A 24371-nucleotide genomic window follows, 5' to 3' on the forward strand; every position below is an offset into this window, starting at 1 on the left:
TACCTGGATATGAAGAAGCTGAATCTAGATATGTAGAAGCTGAATCTACACTAGATCTGGTTGATCTCCCTCGCTGGGTTCCCCTCGCTGGTGTGCATTAATTACTCACAACGGCCATAATTTTAAGAACGCCCCGTTCCAAGCCCGTTCCCATTTAGGGTTAAAGGCAAAATTAATAGTCCGGAACGGACCATTCCAACTTGAGAACGGCCCCGTTCTAGGCTACTAACTCACACTTTCACTGGTAGTTTGGAACGGCCCGTTCCAATTCTGGAACAGCCCGTTCCAAGCTACTAAATCACCCCTATCTCCTTTATAAAATTACCAAAATACCCTCAATTAAAATAAAATAAAATTGAAATAAGAAAAATGGGGTGTTACATTAGATGTGTGGGACATGCTAGATGGAGACTTCATACTTGTTGAAGTAGATCCTTTGGGTAATCCCATAGGTTGGGAAGGGAAAACTTTATTGAATGCAATAGGGAGTTTGGTAAGGAGACACCAATGTGCTCCTATCAATTATCTTAGCTGGAAGGACTTGCTTGAGGACTATATTGTTAATATGCTTGAATTGATTCAGGTCTAGTATAAAATTTATAACTTCTATTTCCTTTTATTTATTTTTTTTGTAAAAGTTGTTTGTAATAAGTCTAATATATTTTTTTTGTTAATGATAGAGTAAATTTCAATTTGTTCTTGAATTGACTGAACAAGCAAAGAAAGTACAAAAAGAACACATGAGTATGAAGTGGAGGCAATTTAAGTATGATTTGAAATCAAAAGGATATGATGAGAGTCAAACTGAGGAGAAAATGTTTGCTCATATACGTTATTGGTGTTTCAAGAAAGGGCGAGTATGTTTTATTAAATTTTAGTTAATATAACATTTATATGTCATATGTTGATTTTTATTATTGACCTTTTATATTTATTGGTTATAGAAAATAACTGACATCAACGAAAGGAGTCGCTCGAAGTATGAAGACTTACACTGCATGGGAAGAATCTTCCAAGACTAATTCATGAGATGGTTTGTCTCTTTTGATAATATTTCTTTTCATTTTTTATTTTTTTAAAAAACTAATAGCTAGAAATATAATGGCTGATATTTTTGTGACTAATGTTAGACAATAAACACTAAAGGAATGCAACCTTCTCGAGTACAAGTTTATATAAACACTTGAACCCGACAAAATGAAAGCACTGTTACAGAAAAAACTTCTATTGTAATTGTAAGAATTTTATTTAGTATATAGCTTTTGTATTTATTATTGAGACTTGAATTTTTAGTTCAGTTGCATGATTATTTGACCACCTTTTTATGATAATTTATTATAGTTGATTACTAGCTTGCCCCCAAAATTGGTTAAAAATATAAGAAAAATATAACATGCTCATTTATTATTATATGAAATTGTGTCTAATTTATGTCATGTTATTTTTGCTAGGCATTATATTCTTTATTGATCAAATTCGAGCCAGCCACATCATTATCTAAAAGTCTTGATTATTTTCTTTTATAATGTCTTGTTCATACTTCATATTATTTTATCTAAGATAAAAAATTAGACATTTAAATTTAGTTTATGATAAAAAAATATTGTGGTTTGTGGACTGGCTTTTAAGTTTCTTAAATGAAGATATTGATTTGATCTAACATTAAAATATTTTCTCAAGTTTCTTATATTTTATTTCATTTTTAGTGATAAAAAGTGGTTTGTGGACCAACTATTATTTCTCATATCCTTTGACATGTCCTATCCTAAATAATGTTAGTAGCATGATAATCCATCATCTTCTTATCATTATATTTTAATTATAAAAATATTTTTTGTAAATTTAGCAGTGCATGTTAATAGCTGGAATGAATTACAAAGTTTTCAAATACATTAGAATTGTTATACTCTATATAACTTTTATTATTTATTCCAATAAATTAGGACAAAAATTCTTATAACTTTTTTTTTATTGTTTTCTTATCTAGGATGAGTTGAAGAAGCATATGATTGAGCCAGAAAGTTCACAAATCACTCAAGATACTACCAATTGGAAAAATGACATATACTCAAAAGTTAAAGGACCTGAAAAAAAGAGGACGAGTGCATTGTCTTGGAAAGCTTCCATGACATGTAAGTTCATACCAAAGCTCTACCACAAACAATAGAATTCAAAAATTAGAGAATTTTCTTAGAAATCTTGTTGTTGTCCTTCAATCACGGTTTGTAGATGATCCACAGATTAATCAAGTTTTACAAGTTGTAGTTGAAGAGGTATGAATTTTATATTGCAACTTATTTAATAACTCAAATGATATAATTTTTTATAAATTAAGAAAAAAATCTTTTTTTTCTCATTTAGGTACCTACAAATGTTCCAAATGATTCTATTATTGAAAATCATCAAACTACAAGAGACCCCAAACGAGAAAAATTGATATAGGTGAGTTAATTGAAATTTAAATAATTAAATTTTTAATACTTCATACTGACAACAATCTTTTTTTTCTTTTCTGTTATTATAATGTTGCATGTGATTGGATGAATAAAAAGCTTATATATATATATAAGCACTGGGATGTAATTTAATATAACTATTGATTACTTTTTTTATATGGGTAATTATTACTTAATTTTTTAAGGTTGGGTAAATAAAAATAACACAGTATACTTTAGGAAGAAAATATACTTGTGAAAAATATTTTTCTTGCCTAAAATGTTTTATTTTATCTATTCAATTTTGTTAAGTCTTAAATTTTATCTCTTCAATCCCTTTTGAAATGTTACTTTAGTAATTAAAACACATAATCTAATGTCGTGGTACATGATGATGATAATTTGATCTAAAGGAATGAACACAAAAAGCTTATGGGTATGTCATTAATTATCATAGCGTTTTAATAATTAACATCCTTCATGTTTTTTTTAGGATTAGTGAAGGATTTACATGCAGTGGATCACCATAGATGGCAATACTTACAGGATGACATTTATCAATGCAATATGTTTTCCTTTTTTATTTCTAATTAGAAACTTTAACATTGGCAATATTCCATTTTTATAACATAGTTTTGATACTTATATTTCTAGCTCTGTGGACAATGATACTTGAAATATAATACACATGATGTTTAGAATAGCATAATAACAATTACTAGTTGTTGACACTAACATGGAGTCTTAATATTAGACTATAGTATGTGAATAAGTACCTATCCTTTCCTCTCTCTTTTTTTCTTCCAAAAAAAGAAGGGTGAATATTATAATATGTTTTGTATATATAGTTTTTTATTATTTAATTAAATTTAGTGGGAACAAAATATTAAATTAGATATATCAGTATCAGTTAATGAAATTTGATTTTTTTTTTATACTTTAATGTCATTTTCTATAGCCAAGATAATAATGAAATTTGAACTACACTTCATATAGAGTACACGTATTCTTTGTAAGAGATATTGCGTGTGTGTGTGTATATATATATATATATATATATATATATATATATATATATATATATATATATATATATTAGTAAGTACAATAATAATAATAATAATAATAATAATAATAATAATAATAATAATAATAATAAATACTTTTACCTATGGTCAGAGCATGTAAGAATAAGTTCATGACTTTTACCTACAGTCATAACATGTAAGTACAACTTAATGGTGTTTACCTATAGTAGGGGATGTAAATATAAGTCAATGACTTTTACCCCTACATATTACAAATTGTAGGTATCTCTTATATAGTGATAGTCAAATGTAATTGTTGGTAAAATTATGTCTGTAGATAAAACTTATAGTGATAAGTTATTATTTAGTTGTTCCTATATGTCCCCTCAAAGTTGACAACTTGAATGTCAGTAGGTCAAAGTCCATGATACCTTTACCTATGGAGTTTTGATTTTTAGTAACATCTTTTGTGTATAGGCATAAGTCATTTTTCTTGTAGTGTAAGCTTTCTCAATACAAATCTCATCTGTTACATATATGATTCAGTTCAATAAATACTCAAACAACTAATCAACCATAAATACTCAATTGAATTTGTAGAATTGGAAACACCAACAACATTAAATAAGCTAATTCAATTTCAAATTCACAAAAAAAAAATGTACCAATAAACAATAGTCATAGCTCCTTACCATAACAAATAATGCAGTGACAAAAGATATAATATCTTATGGAAAAAGAACATGAAAAACAAAAAACTTAATCTATATACATATAATTCACAACTAGAATCGTCAAAACGTGTTAGAATCTATAAGCCAATCTAACCCACCATGGATTCAAGTTAGGTTGGACTTAAAAACATTTACAAGTTTTAATACGAGACAATTTTGAACCTAACTTACCTCAGTTCAACATGTGGTGAGCCGGGTTGGCTCACCAACATGCATAACGCAAAATAAATAAATAAATAAAATCGGCCCATTAACTTTAAATTACACTATCACATCAATTAAATATTTAAAATTTTGTGCATTATTAACATGGATTAAATTTATTCTTGGTATAAAGTTTCAATTTTGAATAAAAGGAAATTTAGAAGGAAAAATGTTTTATAAATGAAATTGATACAGTTAAATAAACACTAACTAAATTTTTTAATTAACATGGATTAAATTTATTTTGTTTATATTTTCAATTGTATTAGTTTTAATCAATAAGGCTACCCCTTAATTAATTAAAGTACTTGTGCTAGACTATATAATTTTTATTATGCAAAACAATTCTTGATTTAACTTGAAAATGACTTCATACTACACTTTTATATGATGGTATAGAAACATGTTTTCTATTGTAAAGTCTAAACTATGTAATTGCATATTTGATGATATTCCCTGCAAGGCAATGTTAGCCATCTCTTCTAAGAAGCTCGTCAAAGAAGAGTTCAAACATGGACATTATATAGTGCTTTTAAAAATAAAAAACTATTTTTATTTTTTAAACAAGCATTCTTCATAAACACAGTTAAAGCCTAGTCTAAAATAAAGACATAATTTTAAAATGTGGTGACCAGAGAGTACATCGATATATCCTTCAATCTTATAATATTTTCATATAAATACAAAATAATTAAAACAATTATTAAAATCAATCCAAATAATTATAACAAAATACAATAAATAATAATTAGCAAGTATATAATATAACATAAATATATTTCTTTTAATATAATTATAATTAAAATAAAATATATAAATAATTATAATAAAAAAACACCTATTTTCTTCAAATGATTATTATAACAAAATATCATAAAAATACATATTTTTTTGTTAAATATTATACAAACAATTTTTACAAATATTTATTAGTTAATTAAAAATACTCATAATTATTAAAAAGTTTTAAAATATTTTATAATATTTTTTAATTAATCAAAATATTATTTTAATAATTTTAAAATTTTGGAGTGTTATAGGTTCCCTTCGCTATACCCAAGTAATTAATGTTTTTTATATTCCCTTCAATTTTATATCTAATTGGATTATAGTTAATAGAAGCATAAGTCTCTTTAATGAAAACTATTATCAATTATGTCATGGTCTAGGTTGGTAGAAATAGGGTCTTGAGATAAACTAAGCTTTTGTTTTAGGCTTCCTTAAAAGAAAATTGTTTTATGGTAATATTTATATAATTTTTTTAAGATCTATAATTCAAAAATCACTTTTTATATTTTTATAAGTATATTTCAAAAAATTTATTTCTAAAAATATTCAAATATGATTATTTTTTAAAGAAATATTACATTTTTATTTTTATTTAAAAATATCATTATTAATTTTTTTAAAAAAATATTTTAAATTTGTTTTTAAGTGTGTTAATGTGTTAGACCGATCTTGAGTATAAAGAAGCTTTGACTATTGACTTTTTAAAGCTTTAGATCGAAATCTCATATATCTAAGAGAATAAATTAGGAAAGGATACACTTAAAAAAAAAAAAATTAAAGGAGAGAGAATAGAGACCAGTATAATTTCCATTTCCTTTTCTACATGATTGATCTATTATTTCTTCTTATTTAATAGGTATCCAATGCTTATAATAATAAAAAATTCTATGATTAAGGTGACATAATTATCTTTTAGAGAGCTACTAGGGGATTTCAGCTACTAATATTATAAAAGTTGGAAAAATAAGGATTCATGTCATGTCCTTCACAAACAGTGCGTACACTGTACATATATAACCGAAAGCATTGGACCAGTACTGCGTACTGGACCTTTAGAGAAAAATAAGAAAACCAAATAACAAAGGCCCAACAATTAATAGAAGTCTTGGCTCATGATATACACATTTTTTTTATATAAATACATCTATTTTTTTAAAAAAATAATAAATAAATAATAATAATTAAAATTTTAAAATATTTTTAATTTTACACCTTCAACATTTAATTTAACACTTTTTTTTCTTTTCTTTTCACACACCTCATTTCCTCTGTTTTTCAATTTTCACATACATTTCTTACCTTTTCTTCACTTCTACCTATTTCGATATGTAGTTTTAATTCTTTCAATTTTACATTACTCTCTTTTTCCTACCTCTTTTAGTTTTCTCACTATTATCTTTTTTCTCCCCGTTTTTAATTTTCACACGCACTCAAAATATAAAACTAGTTTTCAACAACATTATAGACGCGTGTGGCTTTCTGGACATTGTCGAAAGTGTCGAGTCAAATGTGCATTTTTTCTTCAAACACTTCTCTCATTTATACATCTAAAAAATAAAACATCAAATAATTTTAGTATTTCAGAAAGTATTTTTCAAAATAGTAAAATAAATGTTATTGAAAACATATTTCGAAATTGAGTTTTTAACATACTTCCGAAAAATACTTTCCGAAATTATGTAAAATAACATATTTCTGGAAAGTACATTCTAAAACATTAATTTTACTATTCCAAAAAGTTATTTCCAGAAGTGTTATTTTACATAATTTGGGAAAGTTCTTTCTGGAACAGTAAATTTAGTGTTCTAGAAAGTACTTCCCAGAATTATCTAAGAAACATACTTTTGGAAAGTATTTTTCACATTGATTTTATTATTCCAAAAAGTATTTTTCAGAAGTGTTATTTTACATAATTCTGAAAAGTTCTTTCGGAAATAGTAAATTTAGTGTTCTAAAAAGTACTTTGTAAAATAACATACTTTCATAAAGTACTTTCCGGAAAATTAACTTTACTATTTTAGAAAGTATTTTCCGAAAGTGTGTTGTTTTATATACTTCTGGAAAGTACTTTTTAAAACACTAAATTTATTATTCTAGAAAGTACTTTTCAAAAGTATGTAAAAAATACAATTCTGAAAAGTTATTTCGGAATACTAATTTCACTATCCCACATAATACTCCGAAATAGTGAAAATATAATTTTTATAACAATAAACTTAATGTTAAAGTTTTGGAGGGGTGAAAGGAGAGAAAGTGTTGGAAGAAAAGAATGTGCGTCTAGTTTGGTAGAAACTGTCGAGAAAGCTACACGTACCTATAATGTTGTTGTGTACCAGTTCTATGGTTTGGGTACATGTGAAAAAGTGAAAAAGGTGAGGGAAGAAAAAAAATAATGTAATCAAAAGAATTAAAATTATCTACTAAAATTGGTTGGAAATTAGAGAAAAACAAGAAGATGTATGTGAAAACTGAAAGAGAGAAGGAAGAAAGTATGTGAAAAGAAGGAAAAAAAATAGTAAATTGAAAGTTGAAGGTGTAAAATTTAAAAAATTAAAGAATAATAAAATTTTAAAATTTTAAAATTTTCCTTTTTTTAAATAAATAAAGGAAGTTACTTATTTATAAATAAATAAATATATATATATATATGAGGAGGGTTCAAACGACACTAGTGTAACTTTTACTATGTGTTACACCACTCAATAACTTGATATTAAATGTGAATTTTGAAAATCTAACCGTTAGATTGAAAGTTCATCTCTTAGATCATATATCCAAAATTTTGTTAAATATATATAGGGGGTTATAATAACACCGATGTAACTTTTATTGAGTGTTACACCTCTTAATAACTGTATATTAAATGCGAATTTTGTAAATCCAACCGTTAAATTAAAAGTTCACATCTCTTAGATCATATATACAAAATTTTATATTAATCCAAGATGATTTGATACTTCATTTTTATAAAATAAAATTGACGTAATATATTCATTTCAAAATATACTAAAATATGAACACTTTGATCACCATCAAATTATTGTTCAATTTTAAAAAAATTTGATATACATATATAAAATGATATGAACTTTCAATTTAACATTGGATTTACAAAATTCGCATTTAATATATAGTTATTGAGCGGTGTAACTCTTGAGGAGGGTTATAATAACACCGGTGTAACTTTAACTAAGTGTTACACCACTCAATAACTGTATATTAAATGTGAATTTTGTAAATCCAACCGTTAAATTGAAAGTTCATATCTCTTATATTATATACACAAAATTTTATATTAATCCAAGATGATTTGATACTTCATTTTTATAAAACAAAATTGACGTAATATATTCATTTCAAAATATACTAAAATATGAACACTTTGATCACCTTCAAATTGTTGTTCAATTTTAACAAAATTTGATATACATATATAAAATGATATGAACTTTCAATTTAACAGTTGGATTTACAAAATTCGGATTTAATATACAGTTATTGAGCGGTGTAACTCTTGAGGGGGTTATAATAACACCGGTGTAACTTTTACTAAGTGTTACACCGCTCAATAACTGTATATTAAATGCGAATTTTGTAAATCCAACCGTTAAATTGAAAATTCATATCTCTTAGATTATATATATAAAATTTTATATTAATCCAAGATGATTTGATACTTCATTTTTATAAAACAAAATTGACATATACTAGTACACAATACACATTTTACGTCGACTATTTTAGGGGTTTTTACATCAGAAAAGCTTCCGACGTAGAAGCGGGAGACGTAAATTTACGTCGGGGCGTGAAAACTGACGTAAATTTACGTCGAACATGCCACGGTCCGACGTAAAAAAGTCATAAAAATTTAAATAATAAAAAAAAACGAGTGCAAGCAGAACGGCCCGTTCTGCTTGATAAACCCAGGAGCAGGTTCTCCAAATCCGGACTTCATCTTTTAACTGTTCTAGCGCAGAGCTCCTTTCATCTCCTATATCTTCTTCTTAGAGCCCAAGTTTCGACACAAATTCTCGGCCTAACCCAGTTGGATCCGTGGATGTCTCTGCTACTTGCTGACAGTCACTTTTCATCTTCTCCTCTTTTATCTGAGCTTGATTCTATTGATTACAAAAAAAATCTTGAAACTGGTCATAAACATAACCTCAAATAATCACTCTAAAAATAAGTTCCACCAATCCCTTAGCTAAACAGAAGCAACTTACCTCATAGAAAATTAGATGGACGTATGGAACCAACGCGAAGAAGAAACCTCCGAAGAAGAAAAACAGAAGAAGAAACTTGAGGAGGCTTCGGAGGGATGAGGTGCAGAAGAAGGTGCACAACGCGCGGGAGAAAGAAATTTTTGAAATCTAGCCATGCGCGCACACCTTCTTTTAAGCAGGTTGTGGGTTATTTACGTCGGTCCCTTTACGGTCCGACGTAAATTTTAACATCTACGTCGGACACAATGTATAGCCGACGTAGATGTTAAAATTTACGTCGGTCCCTTAAAGGTCCAACGTAAAAAAGTCATAAAAATTGCGAAACATGTCACCGCATTTTTATTACGTCGGGTGTTTGTATTTCCGACGTAAAATGGGTGAGTAATATCCTAATTTTCCACTAGTGGTAATATATTTATTTCAAAATATACTAAAATATGAACACTTTGATCACCTTCAAATTGTTGTTCAATTGTAACAAAATTTGATATACATATATAAAATGATATGAACTTTCAATCTAACGGTTGGATTTACAAAATTCACATTTAATATAAAGTTACTGAGCGGTGTAACACTTGGTAAAAGTTACATCGGTGTTATTATAACCCTTCTCTCTCTCTCTCTCTCTCTATATATATATATATATATATATCAAACGACACCGGTGTAACTTTTATTAAGTGTTACACCGCTCAATAACTTTATATTAAATGTAAATTTTCAAAATCCAACCGTTAGATTGAAAGTTTATATCTCTTAGATCATATATGTCAAATTTTATATTAATCTAAGATGATTTGATACTTCATTCTCATAAAATAAAATTGACGTAATATATACATTTCAAAATATACTAAAATATGAACACTTTGATTACCTTCAAGTTGTTGTTCAATTTTAACAAAATTTGATATATATGATCTAAGAAATATGAACTTTCAATCTAACGGTTGGATTTTTAAAATTTACATTTAATATAAAGTTATTGAGCGGTGTAACACTTAGTAAAAGTTACACCGGTGTCATTTGAACCCTCCTTATATATATATATATATATAGAGGAGGGTTCAAACGACACTAGTGTAACTTTAACTAAGTGTTACACCGCTTAATAACTTTATATTAATTGTGAATTTTGAAAATCCAACCGTTAGATTGAAAGTTCATATCTCTTAGATCATATATGTCAAATTTTATATTAATCTAAGATGATTTGATACTTCATTCTCATAAAACAAAATTGATGTAATATATACATTTCAAAATATACTAAAATATGAACACTTTGATTACTTTCAAGTTGTTGTTCAATTTTAACAAAATTTGAACCCTCCTCATATATATATATATATATAATGAGCCGAAGTCTTTTAACCAATATGTCCAAGTCATTCATTCATTTTGGACCTAACCTTATCCATGATGAAAATAATTTTAAAATTTTTAATTATATTTAAAAATAAAATACGATAATTATTTTAGGAAAATATGAAATTACTTATCCGCATATTGAGGTTTAGAACAACTATCACATGCATGCACAGACTTTAGATACATGTATGAGCATGTTGCTCCTATAAGGAGTACAAAGGCAACCGGTCATTTATAGCATTAGATTGAGACTTTCTAACTAATTAACTTTTGCTAGTCATTTCTTGCTCTGACCCTATCGATATTAATTTGGAATATATAGAGAGAATCCTACGTACTACAAAAAATTAATTTCCATGATAAAAATTACATTACACGAGGAGATTGGAAGAATATATTAATTGAATACAGTCACGATTCTGAGATCTTATCCTTATCCATATATGTGATATATGGATATTATTTTTTTAGTTACAAATAAAGATGATGAAGAAGAACCTTCCTATAAACAAATACATGCAATAGCAAAAGTTTACTTTGAAGGATTCACAAATTGAATTCAGGAAACATATGGGACACGGTGGTTGATCACAACACCAATTGAGACAAATTGATCTCAAGAGTTTCAAAGAATCTTCGTTTTGGTTCATACATGGAGAAGGAAAATGTGAAACTTCTTCTGGAATGTTGACCAAATTGGTTCCAATTATCAACACTGCCATTAATATGCACATTGCATGCATGCATCACTAAATTATTCAGAAATCAGAATATCATCCTGTGAGAATCTTGGACATTTGCATGCATGTGAACATGATAATTGTATGTGCGATGCAAATTATACTTTTTGACTTATTCCACCGCTCTATTTTTTAATTAATTTTTTTCTTGAAAAGTAAATTAATACTTTACTACTGAAGATCGTACTATTATAAAATATTTTAAACTTATTAATTTATTATTTAGTTTACGTAAGAACTAATTAAAAAAATATTCATATTCAAATATTGTCATAAATATAAATAGTTTTATTTTTATTTATTTTGTTTCATTAAACACCAATTTTATATTTTTTTTTATTCTTTCAAGAAGTTTTTATTCTCCCTTCAAAATGTTTTGTTCCTGTTTATATTTTTTCTCTTCCTTCCAAAAGTTTTCGTAACTTTTTTTTTTCTTCTAAATTAACACATGTTTTATTGAAAAATTTATCTCTCTTTCTCTTTATATATATTTTCTTTGTTGTGCATTTCAGTCACTATTTTACGACATATTATAGCTTTTACTCATTCTCTATACATTGACTCTTGAATCTAAAATCTAATTTTGTAGACATTTTCATTTTAACTTTTTTCTTAATATGAATGTTGGTATTTTTACTTTATTTTCATTATTTGTTGTAATTAAGGATGGGAATAACTCAGGCTATACTAGACTTGGAATATATAGATTAGGCATGTTTAACAAAATTAAAGTCTAAGTCTAGTCTATTATCTATCATAAGTTTTTTTTTATAGGTCTGACCTAACCTTTTTAAAGTTTGACCTAGCTTATTAATATATTTAAAAGCCTATTTAAATTATTAATGTTAATTAGGTCAATAAACTTAATTTTTAAAAATCAACAAAATTATTTTTAAATTATAATTTACTTAATATTATTAAAATTTAAATTTTAAAAGAAATAATATATGATAAAGAAATAATAGGTTGTAAGTTTATAAATCTATAATAAAAATAATAATTTTATAAAAAATATTTTAAATATTGATAACTATTTTTGTTTTATAAATTTATTTATTTATTTATATTTTCAATAATATATATTATTTTATATAAATAAAATAGGCTGATCTATAAGACCTAATAAACTTTTATATAAGTCTAAGCCTGACCTTTTTATATAGATATAAGCTTTTTTAAAAATTTAAACTTTACTTTTCTATTAAATAGGTTAGAACATGTGAGACTTTAAAGAAATCGGATCATAAACTTCTATTTAAAGTCTGACCTATTTTTATCCATAGTCGTAACATGGATCACAACACTGATCACATAACTTTCATTGTAGAAATAAAAAATTAAAATACTGAACCCTGTTCTATTTTTATCATTTTTTTAATCATTTTTTTATAGAATTTATGGATTTGATTTTTAATTTTAAATTTATATATGATTTTTAATTTTTAATTATGGTATATTATACATAATTGAGTTCTAATATTTTATTATTAATTTTATTTTTTATGAACTAAAAATAGGGGAATAGTAACTAGTAATTTTTTATTGCTTTTAATACTATTGTGATATATAATATAATTCTTAAAAAAATTACTTAGTTAATTTTAAAACATTTATTTATTTTTAGTCAAGATTTAATTTGTAATTTTTTAATTTTTTAAAAAAAGACAAAATCTTATAAGTGTTTAAATAATAATACATTCAAACAAATTAATATTGAATATGTATATATATCCAAATTCAACAACTTATTAAATTTTAAGTACTTATAATATAAGTTATTTTTACATGAAAATTTGTCAAATAAGATCTCAATAAAGTTGTTTATTCAAAAAGATCCTAAAAATATTTTTTAAAAATATATTTATATTAAAAATAAATTAAAATAATTCATTTTATATATAATTAATTTCTTAAAATAATTATAATGTACAGTACTCTAAGTACAAAGCCTTACTAATATTCCCTCTTGGTTAATTGGTAGCCATTTAACAATAAGTAAACACAATATATAAAGTTTAAAGCCAATTTCAAAAGAGAATTTTTTCTTTGAATAAAAATGGTATATATTAATATATATATATATATATATATATATATATATATATATATATATATATTATACGAGTGGACTTAAAGCTTAAGTTTTAATAATATTAATCTTTTAAAATTATGATGGTCCGAAGAGTTTACCATCCATTTTATATTTATAGAGGTTATATGGAAAGATTTTCACTTATGTAAGATAAGAGTCACACGAGAAAGTTTCTTCTTTCTTCCCTTCCTCTTCTCCTTTTCATTTTTACTTAACTCTTCCTTCCTTACCATTTTTCACAACTGATCATTAGAAACAGGTGAGGAAGTTCAAGCTCCAGGGTTAAGGAACTTCAATTGCGGGATCGTCTTCTCCTCCTTTTCTACTTTAGAGTTCTTCGTTCTTCTTTTATTCTACCTTGGAGTATTCTAGAGATTCTCTATTTTTTTCTTCTTCTTCTTCTCCTTCGGAGAGCTCAGAATCAAGATAAAGGAAGTTGGAATTCTTGGATTTTGATTATTTGTTAGGTTGTTGATTTAGTTAAGAACTTAAAATTGGTATGATTGCTAAAAATCTAAGTTTAGGGAAAGGGATTTGAAGTGATTTGGATGTTGAAAATTGAGGTTCTGGTTTCTTGATGGAAAGTTGAATGTTGATGATTTTCTTTGAGTTTTAATGCATGCATGTTGAATTTCTTGTGGTTTATGGGTTGTATGAACAAATTTAGTACATATTATGAATGTAGATTGTGTTTAGGGGTAAAATTGATGGAATATAGGTGAGGAACAAAGATGGGAAGCCATGAAAGTGTAGAAAACTCTACACTCAATGTTGGAGCATTGGTGGAGAGTTAAAATTGTGAGAGAAAACAAGGTGGTAGAGATCTAGCACTGCAACACTGATTTGAGTGCTGCAACCCTGGGAGGAACTGATTTGGCAGAGATCCAGCACTACAGCTTCAAGTGAGTATTGTAGCCCTGGGAAGAAACGAAGCTGACATAAATCTAATGCTAGAGCACTGAATTGAGCGTTCTAGTGTTGGGGTATATTACAAAATTTGGTCTTAGGGTCTTCATGAAAGTTGTAGCCTTAGATGTTATCTTTCTAGTGGCATTGGAATCACCCAAAAAGAAGGTCTAGAACTCTAGTTATGATCTTTTAAGTGAGCAAAGATCAAGCTGTAGGCAAACAATTGCGATTTTCACAATTTTTAACATGGTAGATGAGGGAATTGAAACTTAAGTTCTTCATGAAAGTTGTAGAAAATATTTTTTTCTTTCAAATGATAAAAGGGTGAGCACGATAGGAATAGTAGAAGTCACTATGGATTGTTTTATGTGAAGGTAGTCAATGTAGGATAAGTGATTTGATAAGTTGCATGTTATATGATGAGTGAATTCGATGAACATGAATAAAATGCTCATGTATATTGCATGTTGGGTGTTATAGGATAATGATAATAAGCATTGGTATGCTATCTTGTGTATTTGAAATGATAATAAGCATTGGAATGCTATATTTGTGTTGTTGAAATGATGATGAGCGTTAATATGCTCTTTATGATTGGTATGCTATAGTTGAATGAATGGTGGTGCATTTATATGCTATCATTGTATGAATTGATAAGGATTGGTATTCTATTATTGGTTGAGATGTTAAGCATTGGTATGTTATACATGATTGATGTTATTGATCTTTATATGAATTGATTGGATGTGACGTATATATTAAATGTACGATGAGGTGTGGATGTTAAGAATATAGTGTGGCATTATAGCATGATGGTTAACTTAGGATTTGAGGAGAGAAAATTATTTTAAAAATTGAAGATCCCACATAGGGTATCTTGGAGTGGTGCTTGGGTAGGCCACTATTTGAAAAACCCTCTTTGAATAGGTGTGTCTCTTGGAGTAGTTTTTGAGGTGTGTTGAGTCTCCTCCAAATCCTTAGTTAGTGGTTGGGTAAAGTAAGAGGTTGAGGGCTACAACCCTTAACCAAGTACCTGAAAAGGTTGTGTGATTCCTTTAGAATAATCAGTGGTTGAATTTCATATGTGACTTAGTAATGCATGCCAAGGTCGTGGCAAGCCTATACCTAGTTGTACTGATAGTGGAACTGAACTTTCCTACTATAAGTAATGAGATATAAGAAACTAGCGGAGGGATTGGTATCCCATTTTGTTGTGATCAAATCAGCGCTTTGTGCGTGAAAATGATTGGGTTGGTTCGGTAGGATGGAAATCACTTAGATTGTTCATGTTGTTAGGAGGTCTCCGTAGGTGAATGCATAACGACACATTGGCTGATGTTTTTGCATATGATGTACGTTAAAGTGTGTTCATGTGCATTTTGATGTCTTTTGGGACATGATCGGGTGAGGTACATGCTTGCTTTGGATGTGATTAGCTTTCAAGTATAATTTCTGGTGTGTTGTTGTATATTATAGAATTGTTTTTATATATGTATATGTTTGTAAACTCTAGCTTACGCTTTTCTATTTCTATGGTGGTTTGGACTGTAATGATCATATGTTGCATGGAAGCAGATCAAGACTAGGCTTGAGAAGCTAATGCGGGCAGGTGTTGTGACCTTTTGATGACAAAATACTACTGATGTGTCTTGTATAAGTATGCTTGACCAACACTAGGACTTAGGATTATTTTGGAATAAATGTATATATACATATATATATATATATTGGTTGTTTTATTTATATATTCATCTTATATATATATATATATATATATATATGTATATGTATATGTATATAGATATGTATGGTATATTTCTTCCATTAATCATGTAAGTTCTAGTAACTTGACTTCAATTGCTAGTAATAATAATTTCACACAGTGTGATGATTACGGTAGGTCGTTACAGCTTATAAGAGATTAATTTTAAAGGTTGTTTGGAGATATTGTACCAAACACTTGTTTGAAGAGTTTGTTAAATAAGCTCAATTGATGTTGGCATAATTTGAAACATTAAGCTAAGCTACCTACAGTTTCATTTAATGTAAATTTGATAGTGTTTAATTTAAGTATTGGTAAAAAACTTATTATTGGTTTTCCGCTAAAAAAAATAATTAGTATTTATTTAGTCGACATAAATCACTACTAGAAAAGTGTTAATTTTTTGCGAATTTTTCTGCAAAAAAATATTCCAAGAAATTTTTTGTGAATTTTCCTATAAAAAATATTCACAGAAATTTTTTGCGAATTTATTTGCGAAAAATAATTTACAGATATTTCTTACAAATTTTTTTATGAAAAATAATCTACAAGAAATTTTTGCAAATTTTGCTACAATTTTAATGATTATAGAAATTTTTTTCCATGGTAAAAGTTTGCAGAAAATATTGTAAAAATTTTATTTTGTTTCTTGCAGATTTTCTTGCAAAAATAAATTCACAAGTAATGTTTACTAAATGGTAGAAAAATTTTGTAGGTAACTTTTCCTGCAGAATTTCCTGCCGCTGTTTTAATCCGCAAGAAAAATCAAAAAAATATTTAAATTTATAAGTTTAATATTTAAAAAAAATAACTTCAAGTCCCACATCGATTGAAAATAAAACAATTAAAGAGTATATAAGTTGGGACAACACTTACCTTACCAATTGATTTGTATGGTTGAGTGTTAGACTTACAATATACAATCAATCTTAGAACTTAAAAGATTATGTATCACATGTTGGAGGCGTGAAAAAAAATGATTCGGATGAATTCATTGTGGGCATTTGAAAGTTGATCAATTGTTGATAGAATTTATAGTAATTTCTTTAATTTTTTTTGTAAAAATATTTCTGCAAAATTTCCTACGAAAAAATTTGCAAGAAACTTTCCTACGAATTTTTTTCGCAAAATATTTTGCAAGAAAATTTCTTGCGAATTTTAAAATTCGCAAAAACATATTATCCACAAATGTATTACCTGCAGATAAAATTTTGTAGAAAAATTTGCAGGAACAACATTTTCTGCGAATTTTTATAAAAAATTCGCAAGAAAAGTTTTATGTAATAAGAGAAATTCTAGTGGTGAATCATTATATAAATAACATGTCCAATAAAATTGTGTAACAATTTATACAATATTATTTTCTTATTGTATAAATTTTTATAGAACTTAATGAATTAATTATATTAATGCTAACTTTGGTTTGTTGGTCATTGTCTAAGCTTAACATTGTAAGGATTAGATTCAATTCTAGTATTGTAATTTTTTGCTGAAAGTTCTTTTTTTTTTTTATGGATGATTCACTAGTACACAAATGGTCTTTTACGTCGCGTATTTTGAGCCTTTTACGTCGGAAAAGATTCCGAAATTAATACGGGAGACGTAAATTTACGTCGCCTCTGAAAGACGACGTAAATTTACGTCGGAAATTCTCCCAGACCAACGTAAAAAGGGACAAAAAACATGCCACAATTTACGTCAGACATGGCCTCGTCCGACGTAAATTGTGGGAGTTTTTTTTTTAAAACGTTTATAAATTTTTTATATACCCAACACCTGCATATAAATATAGTCCAGAATACCAAATCTAAACCAGACATCCAGAATAGAAATTCAAATTATATTTCAAAATTGAATGACAAAAAGAAAATAATATATAAATCTTAAAAAATATAAATTATGACAATGTAAATCCTATTATCCTAAAAAAGTTATAAAACATATGTTTGTCAATGCTGTCTAACTAACTAAACTAACTAACTATCAAACTATAAACATAATATCTAATTAACTAAACTTAGAAAAAAAGTTGCCCATTATTCTCTTATCTTGAGCAACTCATCTTCGCGCAATGGAGATGGATCTTTAAAGACCTGAAACATTAATTTAAGTGTCATTAATATGCAATGTTAATTATCCTAAAGGTAAATATAGTTAAATAAATTTTGATATGAATTACCTGCGCCCAAGAATCAATAATACCCGCAGAAACTATGGCTCTCATCCAATACATGATGTAATAGCCACATTCAAACGAGTCTTGTTGCTTATTACACTAAAATGAGAAACAAATAACTATTATTTCCAAAGTCAATAAATTTAAATATTATTGACTGTATGAATTAATTTGCTAACCTTAGGGTATATGAAATGCAATGACTTTGATGATCTGGCTCTTCCACTTAAAATATTAGCTCCAGACACGATTCTAATTAATTGAAATAAAAACAAATGTTAGCCAATATATATAATTACAGTTTTAAAACATAATGAAAAAATTTAGTTACCCTTGTAATTGGCATTTAATTTCGTGGCTTGATTTTCGATGTAGTGAACAAAACCACACCACGGTGTATTCCTTAGGAATGATTACCATTAACTGCCAATGGGACCTACATTGTATGACAAACAAATTAGTTATAAAATTACCATGATTAAAAAACCAATTAAAAAACTAACCCATCAATGTATGGAGCCATGTATATATCTCTTCTTGAGTCACTCATCCATGTTTGCATATATTGCTGGATCTGGACCTGAGTGTTTCCTGATTTTTGGATTGATTGAGGCTCAATAAATCCATATACTTCTGCTTGTACTTGCTCCATACTCAATTTGTCCATGTACCTAATACAAATAATTATTATAAGTTAAATTTAATTATTGTAAATTTAGACTCATAAAAGAAAATATGACTTACATGGCCCACAGCTGTATGATAGATATATTTAACATGGAGTTTCCCCCAACAATCTCTAATGCATCAAGCAGAGATATGTATAGTGGAACATCAGAGCTATCAACTCCAAAAACTCTAATGTCCCACTGCAATTGAATTGGCTTCTTCTTTAATCGTGGTAATATGATTAGAAGCTTAGATATGGGATCACCCTTAGCTTCTGCGATATTAGCATCATCAACATGAGGTTCTCTGATGACCTCCTTACCACGATTGATAAAATCCTAAAGAAATAATGAAAATTAGTTAAACAATAATAGAATTATAAGAATATAAAAGAGCAATAATATAATTACCTTTGCCCGTGCTGAAAGCGGCATGACCAAACGTTTTGGCCAAGCTAAGAATGTGTCGGTTGCCTGCCCCACTAGTTGAACCTCTGTATTGGGCAAAGGCACTAGAGCAGCAGCATCTTGAACTTGGTCAACCACAACCCGTGTCCAGTCTGGTTGTAGAGGGACACCATGGATGGTTGAGCCACCCTCAAATACTCGGCCAATAGCCACTAACCGTGGGGGGTCATCCTCAACATATAACTCACACTGGTTTGGTACATCAATGTGAGTCTGATCCGGTGAGGGATTTGCAGCAGCACAACTCCCTTTAGTGCTGACTCGAACACCATCATGAGCAACTGCAGTCTATTGCTGAGAACGAGCCAAAAGTTCAAACTTCTGTTCAAACTCTTTTTGAATATTCTTCAATCTCTCTTCAAATTGACTCTCCAATCTCTACTCCATTCTCTCCATAACCTCTTGACTGCAAGAGTCAACAATGCTCCTCGATGATCGGGCACCAAAGAAATCTCGGTGGCTCCAAGAACCACCAATACCACGCACACGGCCTCCGTGCTCTGGCCTTCCTATGGCCGTTGTGAGGATATCATTCCGACCATCGGAAACAAATGAGCCCTGGGTGCTCTGCTGAACTAAACCCTCCTACAACATATTAACAATAAGTATACCCTAAACTACACTTATGAAAATGAGTTGAAATGAAGAGTCTTAGTTTGTATATTTTTACTTACTATTTTATCCGCAACGACCCTTGCAGACTCATAAGTCATTTGCCCATCTGATTTTGTCCGGGCTGCTATCCACATCTCATGGCGGGGAGGTGACTCCACACGGTCAGCAGACTCAACCCCTGCTGCCTCTGCCCTAGCCTTCTTCATTTCCTTTTTTTTTCTTTCATATCCCCCTCTTGACAATAGATAGGGTGCATCATTCTTGGCCTGTCGTTCTTAGGCAGCTATTCTTTTAGCCTGCAATAATACAAAAAAGAAAATGAGATTAATTAAAATATACCTTAAGTATTTGTGTCAATGTAAGAGTTATCAATAACTAACCTGCCACGAAGGGTCCAATCGAGTGGCACGAAATTGCATCCACTCCTCATCAGTGATCTGGTACTTTAGACAGGGAGTCTCATTTTGTCGCTCTCCAAATACATACTCCCGTGTCAAGAAAGTCTTGAAGTCTCTCCACCTGGTGGCCAGGGCAGATAACATCTTCCTCCTCATGACCTCAGTATTGGGAATGTCAAAATTTTGCTATGAAAATAACAATTAATAAATAATGTATTTAAGTTATATAATATTCAAGGGATGTGAAAGTATATACTTGAATATCCTGCCACATGAGGTTCTTGTCAACCTCCTGAACGTCATCCCATGTTGGAATGATAATAGAAACATGTCGTCGAGCTAGGACTCCCAAATAGCTCTTAAACTTGGCAACATTTGGGCCTGATGCCTTGCTAGAACGAGGATCCACCTCAACCAGTGTCCTCTCCTTGGCAATGCGCCCAGCTGTCAACCTAGACAATCGGGTGACAGATCTACCTTCCCTCCTTCCACTGCCAGACCCAGAATCCTCCATAATCCTGAAAAAATTAAACTCTCATTATTAAAACAATGAATTAACTGAATAGACAAATAAAGTAAAAAACATAATAACAATATAGCAACATAATAACTAATAAAAAAACAAATAATACACAAACAAAAACCTATTAGGTTGGAATGTTTTCCCATATTCCTTCATCATGATCACTTCGAATAGCATGTATTTCGTCCACTTCATGGTCCGCAATAGGACCAAATGATCTGCTTGAGAAAGACGGTGTCTCAGACTCATCTTCGTGAGTTCCATGCATGGTTCTTCCTTCGAGGACCACTGACCATTTCTCATTACATGGATCCCTGACATAAAAAACTTGTCTTGCTTGATATGCCATAATAAAAGGTTCATCCTTATAGCCGACCTTATTCAAATCAACCAAAGTAAATCCTAAATCATCTGTCCTCACACCCGTATTGCCATCAACCTATTTACACTTGAACACAGGCACTCTAAACGTAACATAATCAATTTCCCATATGTCTTCTATGACTCCGAAATAACTCATGGATGCTGTAATGGAATTTTTATCTTTTGAACTAGCAAAGTGCACAACCTCAGCCTGAATTGTAACCCCACTATTTTGTACTCTACTTTTGTCATCTTCTGTCTTTGTATAGAAACAATATTTGTTAATGTCATACCCACCAAATGTAATGACATCGTTGTTAGGCCCACGCGCGAGTCTCGAAAGTGTATCAGAAGCATTAACCTCACCATAAACCTTTTTCTTAAACCAAGCTAAGAAACTCTTGTTATGTTCATTCAATACCCATTTCTCATTCATCTGGGGGTGTGCTATCTTGATTTCATCTATGTGTTCAGATATGTAAGGAATTACTTCATCAGTGTTGTTCAATATGTACAAATGTGCTTGGTCAACTTCTGTTCGACTCACAGTTCTAATCTTTAAACTTCGAGTACCCTTACCAAATTGTTTCCCATCATGTCGAGTCTTGAGAATTCCTATTGGTTCTGATTTCGACATGTACCCTGAACAAAACTCAATGGCTTCTTCTGCAATGTATCTCTCCACAATAGAGGCTTCTGGGCGGTATTGATTCTTGACATATCCTTTTAAGATCTTCATGTATCTCTCAACAGGGTACATCCATCTAAGATAAACCGGGCCACACAATCAAATCTCCCTAACCAAATGAACTATCAAATGCACCATGATATCAAAAAATGAAGGTGGAAAATACATTTCCAATTGACACAAGATTGTGATTGCTTCATTTTCTAACTCATCTAACTTTACAAGGTCAATTACTTTGTTGCAAATGGCATTGAAGAATAAACACAATCGAGTAATAGCAACTCTAACAGAAGATGGTAAAATGTTACGAATAGCCACAGGCAAAAGTTGTTGCATTAACACATGACAATCGTGAGACTTTAAACCAATCAACTTCAAATCTTGCATAGACACCAGACTCTTAACATTTGAGGAGTACCCTTGTGGAACTTTCACACTGCTTAAGCACTCACAAAAACTTTTTTTTTCTTTCTTTGATAGAGTATGACAAGCTGGAGGCAAGTAAGTGCGTCTTCCAATAAACAGAGGATGTAACTCAGAACGTATACCCATGTCCACCAAATCTTGTCGTGCTTTCACTCCATCTTTAGTCTTTCCTTTGATGTTTAACAATATCCCAATTACACTATCACAAACATTTTTCTCCACATGCATCACATCTATGCAGTGTCTAATATCTAGCTTGCACCAGTAAGAAAGATTAAAGAATATTGATTGTTTCTTCCAGATATTTCTCTCAGTTGACTTCTTTTGCGTCTTTCCGAACACAATGTTAATGTTCTTCACCCGTTGATATACTTCTTCACCATTGCGCGGTGTCGAGGCAATTTCATCCTCCTGACATCCATTGAATGTTTTCTTCAATCTACGGTATGGATGACTACAACAAGAAACTTACGATGCCTAGTGTATGCAGTCTTTTGCCCATGTTTCAATTGGGTATAACTTGTGTTTTCTTCACATATAGGACATGCATAATGACCCTTCACACTATACCCACTCAAGTTACCATATGCTGGAAAATCATTTATTGTGCAAAATAACATTGCACGCATGGTAAATTTTTCTTCACGATATGCATCAAAGACCTCCACTCCTGTGTCCCACAACATTTTCAAGTCATCAATCAATGGACTAAGATACACATCAATGTCATTTCCTGGTTGTCGGGGACCTGATATCATCATAGACAACATAATATATTTTCTCTTCATGCATAGCCAAGGAGGCAAATTATAAATGATCAACAAAACTGGCCATGAACTGTGTTTACTACTTAAGTTCCCATAAGGATTCATGCCATCTGTAGCTAAACCAATTGTCAAGTTTCTTGACTCTGCACCAAATTCTGGAAATGTTTCATCAATCCTCTTCCATTGCGGAGAATCAGCTGGATGTCGAAGAAAGTTGTCACATTTTCATGCCATGTGAGGTTTTTTGCATCCTCTTTAATGGCAAACAATCTTTTAAACCTAGGTATTATTGGCAAATACCATAAGACCTTAGCAGGGGGACCCTCTATTTCTTCCTTACCACTACTTCCATCAGTTTTCTTTTTGAAACGCGACAATCCACATGTGGGACACACTTTCAGTGTAGCAAAATCATTTGTATACAATATGCAATCATTAGGGCACGCGTGTATCTTCTTATACTCCAAACCCATTGGACATAGTATCTTTTTTACCTCATAGTTGCGATTAGGTAGCGTGTTATCTTCTAGAAGCATCTCCTTCAATAACTCCAACAATTCTGTGAAACTTTTATCAGTCCAGCCATTTCTTGCTTTTAAACTAAACAATCTTAAAGTTGTTGATAATCTTGTAAACATACTGCATCCTGGGTACAATGGTTGCTCAAAATCAGACTTTAAGGTATCATACACATGTGCTCTTTCAAAATTTTCTTCACCAACATCACGTATCATCTCTTCTAAGTTATCATCCATCCCTTCAAAATTTTCAGTTGTTGACACTGTTGGAATGTCTAATATTTCTCCGTGTCATGTCCATACTGTATAACTCTTCACAATACCATATATAAACAGGTGATCACGTATTTCTCCAACTTCTTGACGTATCTGATTCAAACATCGAACACATGGACAATAATATGCCCCTTTGATGGGTTTCCCATTTTCTCTTGCAAATTGTAAGAACTCTTCAACTCCATTTCTGTACTC

At 29.6% G+C, this 24371-nt stretch overlaps 2 protein-coding genes and 1 pseudogene across 2 annotated transcripts; 1 reads left to right on the top strand and 2 right to left on the bottom strand.

Moving 5' to 3' along the window:
• The first annotated feature begins 277 nt into the window (after positions 1–277).
• LOC145953316 (uncharacterized) lies at positions 278–2442 on the top strand (annotated as a pseudogene).
• Positions 2443–19206: 16764 nt separating this feature from the next.
• Positions 19207–21573, bottom strand: LOC145953317 (uncharacterized). Its single transcript, XM_083067258.1, has 3 exons — positions 21562–21573; positions 19546–19890; positions 19207–19473 (listed from the first exon to the last, which is right to left on the bottom strand). Exons 1-3 carry the CDS (start codon positions 21571–21573, stop codon positions 19207–19209), a joined length of 624 nt encoding a protein of 207 aa, XP_082923384.1.
• LOC145953174 (uncharacterized) lies at positions 20022–22633 on the bottom strand. Its single transcript, XM_083066957.1, has 2 exons — positions 21260–22633; positions 20022–21133 (listed from the first exon to the last, which is right to left on the bottom strand). The coding sequence occupies exon 1, from the start codon at positions 22259–22261 to the stop codon at positions 21578–21580; it is 684 nt and encodes a 227-aa protein (XP_082923083.1). The 5' UTR covers positions 22262–22633; the 3' UTR covers positions 20022–21133; positions 21260–21577.
• Positions 22634–24371: the final 1738 nt, after the last annotated feature.

This window comes from Cajanus cajan, chromosome 11 (genome assembly GCF_000230855.2).
Source record: "Cajanus cajan strain Asha chromosome 11, NIPB_CcT2T_4, whole genome shotgun sequence".
Lineage (NCBI taxonomy): Eukaryota > Viridiplantae > Streptophyta > Magnoliopsida > Fabales > Fabaceae > Cajanus > Cajanus cajan.

What these genes read in the sequence shown, in the direction of transcription:
- LOC145953317 (XM_083067258.1), bottom strand. An exon ending in CGCTTTCAGCACGGGCAAAG is followed by an intron (nt 19,474 to 19,545) that starts GTAATTATATTA and finishes TTATTTCTTTAG; the next exon opens with GATTTTATCAATCGTGGTAA.
- LOC145953174 (XM_083066957.1), bottom strand. Translation starts at nt 22,261, where the DNA reads ATGTACCCTGTTGAGAGATACATGAAGATCTTAAAAGGATATGTCAAG.